Source organism: Chelmon rostratus, chromosome 20, assembly GCF_017976325.1.
Source record: "Chelmon rostratus isolate fCheRos1 chromosome 20, fCheRos1.pri, whole genome shotgun sequence".
In the NCBI taxonomy this organism is placed as follows: domain Eukaryota; kingdom Metazoa; phylum Chordata; class Actinopteri; order Chaetodontiformes; family Chaetodontidae; genus Chelmon; species Chelmon rostratus.
In genome coordinates, this window is record NC_055677.1 from 16,227,542 (window position 1) to 16,237,192 (window position 9,651).

General features: G+C 45.1%; 2 protein-coding genes across 2 annotated transcripts; both read left to right on the top strand.

Moving 5' to 3' along the window:
* The first annotated feature begins 1,092 nt into the window (after positions 1–1,092).
* LOC121624283 (gap junction delta-4 protein) lies at positions 1,093–2,576 on the top strand. Its single transcript, XM_041961937.1, has 2 exons — positions 1,093–1,156; positions 1,384–2,576. Exons 1-2 carry the CDS (start codon positions 1,093–1,095, stop codon positions 2,574–2,576), a joined length of 1,257 nt encoding a protein of 418 aa, XP_041817871.1.
* Positions 2,577–5,559: 2,983 nt separating this feature from the next.
* LOC121624284 (cytochrome P450 2F2-like) lies at positions 5,560–9,361 on the top strand. The gene is made up of 11 exons (XM_041961938.1): positions 5,560–5,742; positions 6,255–6,414; positions 6,588–6,740; positions 6,841–7,001; positions 7,171–7,239; positions 7,453–7,557; positions 7,629–7,773; positions 7,884–7,969; positions 8,146–8,247; positions 8,928–9,069; positions 9,147–9,361. The coding sequence occupies exons 1-11, from the start codon at positions 5,581–5,583 to the stop codon at positions 9,359–9,361; spliced, it is 1,500 nt and encodes a 499-aa protein (XP_041817872.1). The 5' UTR covers positions 5,560–5,580.
* Positions 9,362–9,651: the final 290 nt, after the last annotated feature.

The following is a 9,651-nucleotide window of genomic DNA, read 5'->3' on the forward strand; positions in this document are numbered from 1 at the left end:
ATTTGTTTCCAACAGAATCCATTATATATTCTCACTCCTAGCTTTGTCATCCGTTCAAAATGAGCCATGTGGGATTCTAACTGTGAGCCAGTGTGGAAGCGCTAATGACCATTGATCTGTAGTGATTATGAGCCAAGCCGAGCTTTAGCCATGTGTCCCAGCAGAGACCTCGTCCCTGAGCGGGGGTGGATGCTGCGTGTGAGAAAAGGACTGATTCGTCCTGTAAAATCATTTTCTGTGGGAGATCTGCATATGTTGAAGTACAGCAGAGAAGCTAATGCAAAGTTTTTAATTCATCTCATGTTATCAAAGGTTTGAACAGTGGAAATCTGGTTCCTTAATCATCATATGAACTTCTGTAGTGTTTCAGATAAATAATTAAATGTAGTTTTATTTCATACCCATATAGAATGACTGCACAGTAGGCTCTTATCAGTCACACTGGTATCAGCTGTGGGAAAATACAGTTTACAACCTACTTACATTTCACGGGAGCTAATCCGCAGTCTACATATCTACGTTATCTTGATTCATCACTGGAAGATGCAGCAGTAAGCGTCTGTATTTTTATGGAGCAGCCAGTTTGAACACGCTTGCCATTGTGCTTGAGAACTTAATACAGCAATTTAGAGTGAGTAAGCCAGGAGGCTTGTTACTCTCCTGTAAGGACGACCAGCAGCACCAAAATATCTCTGCAATGCCAGGACGGGGACGTGCCTTTGGAAGTGCGTTAAGAATAGACCCACAATGGGGCTCACTCCTGTCTTCTGTTGTCTGAGGACGGTCAGTTGTCTGAAGGGGACAGGGGAAGAGGTAGTTTGCATGGTGTAGTTCAGCCTTTCAGAGACTTGGGTGACCCAGATGGATCAGATTGAGTTTATACTGGAACCTGGCTCTTATTCCTTCTAGGAGAGAGACAGAGTCGGACTGTGGGGGGTATTTTGTGTCCGTAAACCTGGAGGTTTTTGTGCTACTTGGAAGCCACTGTGCCCTTTGGTAGAAAGGGTAGAGGAGAGGTGGCTGGGCAGGGAATGAGGTGCTGGTTTAAGGGTTTGCCTCGTGGTCTGGGACTCGAAGTCTAGCACAGCAGTCATGGCAGGATCAAGTGCCTCTGAAATCATCTTTATCTCTGTCAATCACAGCATCACTTTGATGGGTGAGTTGACTTCACTGACACAGTAACTGGTTTCTGATCAATGTACAGAAAGTTATGCATTATGTTTGTGTGCTGTGAAATATTTTGGCTTTTCTATAAAACCTATAAACCTCAAGGAGGCATCTCACTGATTGCTGATTTCTTCAGTCTTGAGTTCTTTGCAAAATTTGCTCCACCACACACCTTAATTCATCACATTTTTAATACCCAGTGTGCTTATTTTTCAGGCAAGGTGTGGCTCATTGTGATGATCTTCCTCCGCGTCCTGATCCTCCTCTTTGCAGGTTATCCCCTCTACCAGGATGAGCAGGAGCGATTTGTGTGTAACACCATTCAGCCCGGCTGTGCCAACGTGTGCTACGATCTATTTTCTCCCATCTCTCTCTTTCGCTTCTGGCTGGTGCAGCTCATCACCCTGTGTCTCCCCTACATCATCTTTATTATCTACGTGGTCCATAAGGTCTCGAACGACCTCGCCGTGGACCTGAACTTCTCGGGTCACGTCAAAGCCTCATTCAGCAAGTTGTCTGTAAACAAGAGGGTGGCTGAGCGAGTGTGGACCCATTGCTTCACCGGAGCCTACATCCTCCATCTGATGTTCAGAACCTTGCTGGAGGCTGGGTTTGGGGCAGCTCACTACTATCTTTTTGGTTTCTACATCCCCAGGAGGTTCCTGTGCCTGCATCCACCATGCACTACCCAGGTGGACTGCTACATCTCCAGGCCCACTGAGAAGACCGTGATGCTCAACTTCATGCTTGGCGTGGCCGCTCTGTCCCTTTTCCTAAATGTGCTGGATTTCATCTGCGCCATCAAGCGCTCTGTGATGCAGAAGAGCAAGAGGAAGGTGATGGTGGAGAAGATTTATGAAGAAGAGCAGTGTTTCCTTTCGGCTTCGGGAGCCTCCAGAGCAACAGACCCAAACGCCCCCTTGGCTCAGCAGGATCTAGAGGTCGAGGCTGGTAAGCCGGGGAGTTTCCGGAAGAGGCGAAGCAGCAAGGGCTCTTGTGGAGGGGGAATGCTTGCTTTAGGTCAGGATCCACCCTGCCTTGAGCGCTCCTCTCTTCCATGCTCTCCGGTGCCTCCCGGGTGCAACACCAATGGGAACAACGGCTACTCTGTTTCCCAAGAGGAGGCTCCAGAGAGGAATGGCAGTGAGGTGGCTCTCTGCCCCCCAGAGCCAATGGGAACACCCAGATCCATTCGTGTTAGCAAACGCAGTCGAATCAAACCGCCACCTCCGCCCAGACGTGACCTCGGGTCGCCCCCCGGGGGTTCAGTGGGGCCCATCGGAGAAGTTTCTACCACAACAGCAATCTGCACCAGAAGGGTGGGTCAGTGTACGCTGGTTGAGCTGGGTAGAAATGCAGAGCAACAGGTCAATGATGACGGCCAAGAGAAAAGAGCAGAGTGGGTGTGACTGAGAGGGTTGGATTGCTTTATTTCCAGGTGGTTTTGGAACACAAGAATGGGACAAATAGGTGTGGGAGCAATATAGGAGACAGACACAAAGGTACCCAGAAGCTTACACAGTGGGAACAGCCAGTGGAGCTGACATCCCGCCACGCTGTCTACCTTGTTTTACAATGCAGACTGCACTCTCACTTGAGGAGAATCCAAAACGGCAATGCATTCAACGGACACCTAAGACTCATGAGGTGTAATCATATTTGCTGTGGTTTTATCACGCCATCAGATCACGTTGCCTTTGAGGAGCGCTGGCTGAGCGATGCAAAGCAACAAGAGTTCAAGTCATATCATATGAACTCTCTCAACAAAACCAGTCAAGAATGACAGGACACTCCAGCCTCAAGTGTCCTTGTCGAGCCTCAACCTTGAGAAAATCTAAAAGTGTGCAGCCCACCTGTTTCTTCCGTTGTTGACTCTACCCCCGCCTTCCCAGACACACTGCCCATACACAAAGACATGCCTTGACCTGTCCCACATATGCAGCCCCCCACCTCCCTTGGCAGTCAGTCCATATGATACCACCATAGAGCTCTTCTCTATTGTGTTTGGGGCACTGGGGTCAAAGGACAAGAGCAGCTTCTAGGCCCAGCGCTTGGATGACCTTCTGGAGGTTCAGAGGGTCAGGCCGAAATGAAAGGCAACGATCTGGCTGAGGTGGTGTTATCAAGCTCACAGAATGGAATAGGATTCCTCCGTCAGAAGTGAAGGACAATGTAAAGGCCCCTAAAGCCGGCATAGGCTCACAAAGCAATTATGTTCCCCCATAGGGGCTCTGTATTTATGGAGACAGCTTGTCACTCTATTTCAGGGCTACGCGGAGCTTAGGAGGAATACAAACCTTAAAGTGCACTGTCACTAGAAATAGAGCGCAGCGGAGCTCTGCAAAGGAGCTGTACTGCCTGTTGCCCTTCAGGATATCTGCTCTCTGCTTGCTGTGGCTTTGGTTTCACCTTGATCAAAGCTCAGATTAATGTGGGTCTGACACCAGCTCCCACCGTGACGCACGTCAATCACGACCAGTGTGTACAGCGGGGCTGCAGTTATGTTTGATTAACTTGCTCCTAACGCGATTCCAGCTCACCCGGTCTACTGTCTTGAAATCTCTGGACTGGTCTCTACAGGTGTATGCGAGGAGACTCCCGCAGTAAATCAGCGGCATCACAGTTGCATCTGCAGCTCTATAGCTGAGGGGCTGCTCTCTGTGTAAACGGATAGCTCTTGATCTTCCTCTCTTGTGGCCTCTTTGAAGGCGACAACAAAAGCTCCCAGTCTCATATCGCACCTCTCTACTGAGCGCTCACCCTGACTGTCATGCGGGGTGACCACAGGGGGTTTTTGTCAGACCACAGAAGGTCTAATGGTGTCGCACCTCCTTTACACACCCAGTGTTTAGTGTAAAAGCCAAAGCTGGACTGAGTTACACTTGTGGTTACTGGAATGATGTACAGCAAGCTCTGGGTAGATTTTAAACGTTATGGTCACTTTTTATTGTAAAATTGTGCTGTAAGGAATTACTTCTTGAACTCTATATTTTGTTAAGTGCTGTTTTTGTTACAAATATTGAATAATCATTGTTGTTGCCATTTAATTATTTATATTGCCATTTATTGTTTGATTAAAAACCACCAGGACCTAATTCTTATTACAAGCCATATTCCAGTAACCTTTTCTTACCTTACAAAACAATATCAGATTAATTAATGTAGAGTTTCATACATAAAAAAAATGTTAAGTTAGTTTCTTTATAAAGAGAACATTTTCTTTTTTGATAATTTGCTTGATCTCTTCTTATGTTTCTATGTGTTTCACTGTGGTTGCTCATCAGTGTTATAGAAACTAATATGACAATGAAGGTCATGTAACTTTTCAAGGCACTTTATTGTAGCTTCTCTTGTTTGATCCTGTCTGTTGTGTTCACCAGCACTGTAGTCTGAAATCATGCTGCCCTCCAGTGACGTAAAATGTGAAATGCTGCCATACATTCAATGCAACACTTGACATCACGTGCCCTCCGGCAGTGAGATTTTCATATTTCACATATGAATATTTGTGTCTTTATAAAAACATTTTGGTTGTGGCGCTTTCTTTCAATAAAGCAAATGTGGTGAAGACACCTTAAGGCTTTGTCTGACAAGAAGTGAAATGTAACTTAATTTGCTCTATCAAGCAGCAGTTCTTTCATAATCTGTTAGTCAAGGCAATCATTCTAGGAGTTCTTGAGAGCCAAGGCAGTCAGATGAAATTCAGTGACAGGTCATAAGTAACAGGATGTTATTGAGAGGCTTGGGGGTTGTAAAAGCTGTTTTTATTTATTTATTTTTTATGCAGACGTATGGGTCAGACTGGCAGGCAGGGCTGGATTAACCTGCTATTGGGCCTGGAGCAAAATGAGGTGTGGGCCCCGATCAAGCCCCCCCCCCTATAGAATATGCATCATGCACCAGACTGGTTTGAGTCCTTTTCCCGCAAACACAACCAGCAAGAATGTGGATTACGCGTCTGTTCCCTTAATGGCCCATTTAGTGTTGGTATGCACATTTTGCTGCATTGTTCGCAGCGGTCCAACACAGCCTTTAGCAATCAAAATAACAGTGAAAATACATATGCTAATTGTTTTCACGGCCCGTGGCGGCTGCTGCATGTCAAATGGAATGCAGAGAAATTAAGCATGCATGCTGCAACAGGTGTGTCACATGCTGCCTGACAGAAGACAAAGCTGCAGCAAGGAGGGAAAGTGGAACACAGGGGCTGTCACTATGCTCAAATGCAGTAGTTATACAATCGAGGCAGACCAAAGCCTGTCAGAACTTGCTCTTTTGCGTTTTTCCATGTGTACGTTGGGCTGCTCTCTCATTTGCATTGAAACAGCCAGCAGAGACAGGGCTACGAGCTGGGAAACACTTTTAAAGCCAGTCATACAGCTAGCCTCTTCAATCAGCTTCATCCATTCCACTATGTTTGTTTCTCTCGTCCTGCTATGGATCTGTATGTCCTTCTTCGTGCTCTGTCTCAAATGTCAGAGACCCAAGAACTTTCCTCCAGGGCCTCCTCCATTACCGATACTGGGGAACTTGCTGAGCCTCAGCCTAGACAACCCCATGAGAGACTTTGAGAGGGTAAGAGCACCACTGAAACGGGACTCATTGCCATTGCCTTTAATTGTTTATACGTACTACTGATCATCAGCCACACACATTCATACCAGGAGGGTGCAGCACACACTGAGCATGAAGTGTGTGTAATCAGCTCCGTCGTAGAGTGGCTATTAGTGTGTTATGTTACCTAATTAAATTGTGTATATTATGAATTGTTGAGGCAATCCTTTGCCTCAAGGCTACAATGCCTCACTATAAATGCTAGTTATCATTTAACATGGGCTGAGGTGAAAACATCTATCAAGGCCACTGCTCATATGGATAAATCTTTCCTTTCTCTGAGTGCTGTTTGTACGGATCATTGGCTGTAAACTAAACTTGATGCAGACAGACCACTCTCTTTGTAATATTTAAATTAGTTGGATGTGTCTATGTTCTTAGTAGCTGCTTTTTTGAGGGGGGTGAACAAAAAGCAGATCCATTGCATTTGGCAATGTTTCCCGATAAGATCTTCTGACTGTGCTCTTCTCTAGCTGAGGAAGTGCTATGGGAACGTCTACAGCCTCTTCATCGGGCCAAAACCGGCTGTAGTCATCAATGGGGTGCAGGCCATGAAGGAGGCCATGGTGACCAAGGCTGCAGATTTTGCTGGACGACCCCAAGACATTTTCGTCAGTGACCTCACGCAGAAAGGTAAGACAGAGACGGGGTGTCATAGGACAGAGCATGTAACATCACCTGTGAGACTATCAAACTTGAAACTATGAAAATGTATATATTAGCATTTAACAAAAAACCAAAATTGCCATTTGTGAAAGCAAATGCCAAAGCATCACACCTCGTGCCTGTATGCATACCTGTTGTAGGACTGGTTCTGGCAGACTACAGCGCTAGCTGGAAGGAGCATCGTCGCTTTGCTCTGATGACCATGAGGAATTTTGGTCTGGGGAAGCAGTCCATGGAGCAGAGGATTCTGGGAGAGATAGAGTACACTGTGCGAACACTGGAAAAGAGCATTGGTATGCCATCTGAGGATGCACTCACTGTGACCTCTCACACATGTTAGCATGTTTATTATGTACTGACCAGGCCACGGTGTCATTGTCACATCTGTCGCAGGTGCAACCTTGAGTCCTCAAGTTATGTTTCATAACGCGGCCTCCAACATCATCTGCCAGGTTCTGTTTGGCGCACGTTATGACTACGATGACAACTTCATCAAAGTGGTTGTTCAGTGCTTTAAAGAAAACTCCAAGATAGCTAATGGACCCTGGGCCATGGTGAGTCACAACACGTTGTAAATGTCAGAATTATCAGACATGTTGCTGCTGAGAGATGTAGTGACGTCTAAACTAAGCATTTGATACGTTGTTATTTAAAGTGCATGAAGCGCTGCTTCCACTTGAAACTGAGCGTGACTTCAAAAAAACAGCTAATCCTTCCTTCCAGCTGTATGACTCTGCGCCCATGATTCGAAACCTGCCGCTGCCCTTCATGAAAGCATTTAAGAACATCGAGGTAAGTCTCTTCATACTTCGTCTCATTCTTCCCTTATAGCATTATCAACGTGCTGCGCTGTCCTTTTTTGTTCCACCCGGGAGTCACCAAAGTCTGAAGTTTCAAGTCAAATCTAGAACATATGGCTTTAAGCAAGAACACTGTGATCGTCTCCCTCTGGAACTTTTCAGACAGTAAAGAGAGGAAAAAACATGTACATCTCTCATTTCTCAGACTTGTAAGAAACTTGCAACCCGTCTGATCGCAGAGCACAAAGAGACCAGAGTCCCCGAGCAACCACGAGACTTCCTTGACTGCTATCTGGATGAACTGGATAAGGTGTGTGTCATGCAAATAAAGCGCGTTTAAGATGGAACGAAAGGTCAAAACGATCCCTCTTCTCTTACCAGAGGGGTGCAAGTGATGATGGCTCCTCTTTCTGTGAGGATCGACTCATCATGTCTGTTCTGGATCTACACTTTGCTGGCACTGACACTACGTCCAACACCCTGCTCACTGGCTTCCTTTACCTCATGACCTACCCATACATACAAGGTCTGACTGCTGTGCTTCATTTTGAAATAACGATCTGATGATTAACTCTAATTATTGCTAATTCTTTGACGCTGTCATTCTTCTTCGCCCATTGTCTGTCCCTCTATCAGAGCGATGTCAGCAGGAGATAGACCAGGTGTTGGAAAAGAAGGATCACGCCAGTTACGATGACAGACACAACATGCCTTACATGCAGGTACGTTATCAGACAGATGTCTCTGAATGGTTTCTATATCTCATGCACAGACCTGGGTCTGAGCTGCGAATAGAGTGTCCTTCGCCAGGGTCTTCTCAACCTCGTTCTTTTTCAACTTCTGACCTCTCACCTGTTTGAAAAAGCATTAAAACATGTTGTCTCATGTTTTACTTGAGGCTGTGATCCATGAAGTCCAGAGGATAGCCAACACTGTCCCTCTAAGTGTCTACCACTGTACAACAAATGACACGGAGCTGAGGGGATATTTCCTACCCAAGGTAAGACAAATGGTGGTTTCTTTGAATCATTTCTCTGTTTACAGGAAACCCATTTAAATTGTCCATCTGCAGTATTCCAAAAAAATCCCATAGCCGTGGCTACAAACCAGCTGATTACAAGGGTCTGAATGATTAGATCAATAGTATTATTTTACATGGGTTTCTGTAGGTGGGTGCCCACGCTTGTCTTCTTATGTCCTTAACTTTCTTCTCACACTTTCTCTACAGTCTGCAGGCATACAGCAGTCAACAGTAATGTATCTTGAAAAGAGGCCTCGTGTTCTATATTAGAGCTGAAACAATTAGTCAATTAATTGATTAATTGATAAGTCAGGACAGATATTAATCAACTATTTTGATAATTAATTAATGGTTTAATGTATTTTTCAGGACTATTTTTTTCTCTGTTTCATATAATAATTGTAAACTCAGTATGTTTAGGTTTTGGACAGCTTGTTGGACATAACAAGACAGTTGAAGACGTCACTTTGGCTCTTGGAAATTGTGATGGACGTTTTTATCCTGTTTTTAGACAAATAGCCAAGAAATAAATCGTGCTTTCATTGGAAAGAGAAGACATTTAAAAGGACTTTAAAGAACAAGGAATGTAAAGAAAAGATGATGAATGAAGCACATTAAAAACACGATGAATGCAGTTCTTCAGCTATTTTTCTCCTCAGGGTACACTGATCATTCAAAACCTGCACTCTGTGCTGACTGAAGAGGGACAGTGGAAATTCCCTCATGAATTCAACCCTGGAAACTTCCTGAATGACCGGGGAGAGTTTGTTAAACCAGAGGCCTTCATGCCTTTCTCTGCAGGTACGGGAGCCCAAACCCCGGTGTTCAGTCTCCTATTTTAAGAAGCGTACATGACTTACTGACGTCTCATGTCTCAGGTCCTCGGATGTGTCTTGGAGAGGGTCTGGCTCGTATGGAGCTCTTCCTCATCATGGTGACTCTGCTGCGGAAGTTCAGGTTCATGTGGCCCGAGGATGTGGGACAGCCGGACTACACCCCCGTCTATGGGGTCACTCTGTCTCCTAAACCTTACCGCATGAGGGTCCAACTCAGGGCCACACTGCAGTCTTCACTTACACAGGAGGAACAATGAAGATGGATCCAAATGGACACAAGTGGGCAGTAACAAATACAGTGAAATAAACACTTACATTTTCTGAAAACACTGTGCAGTTGATTACATACTTTGATTAATGATCAATGTATATGTGCATGGAGGCTGTTGTGTTGTGTGTAAAACAATGAATGAATAATCTGGAATTATGCAGCATTTATTCTTCAACTTGATGTCATACTTTGTAAAAAGAGAAGAAAACATCTGGTTAATGGCTCCCTCAAGTGGACAGAAATGAGTATTACATCTAATAAAGCTTTATTTCTGAG

What these genes read in the sequence shown, in the direction of transcription:
- LOC121624283 (XM_041961937.1), top strand. Translation starts at nt 1,093, where the DNA reads ATGGCAGGATCAAGTGCCTCTGAAATCATCTTTATCTCTGTCAATCAC. An exon ending in TCACAGCATCACTTTGATGG is followed by an intron (nt 1,157 to 1,383) that starts GTGAGTTGACTT and finishes CTTATTTTTCAG; the next exon opens with GCAAGGTGTGGCTCATTGTG.
- LOC121624284 (XM_041961938.1), top strand. Translation starts at nt 5,581, where the DNA reads ATGTTTGTTTCTCTCGTCCTGCTATGGATCTGTATGTCCTTCTTCGTG. An exon ending in AAGCATTTAAGAACATCGAG is followed by an intron (nt 7,240 to 7,452) that starts GTAAGTCTCTTC and finishes CTCATTTCTCAG; the next exon opens with ACTTGTAAGAAACTTGCAAC. An exon ending in ACAACATGCCTTACATGCAG is followed by an intron (nt 7,970 to 8,145) that starts GTACGTTATCAG and finishes GTTTTACTTGAG; the next exon opens with GCTGTGATCCATGAAGTCCA.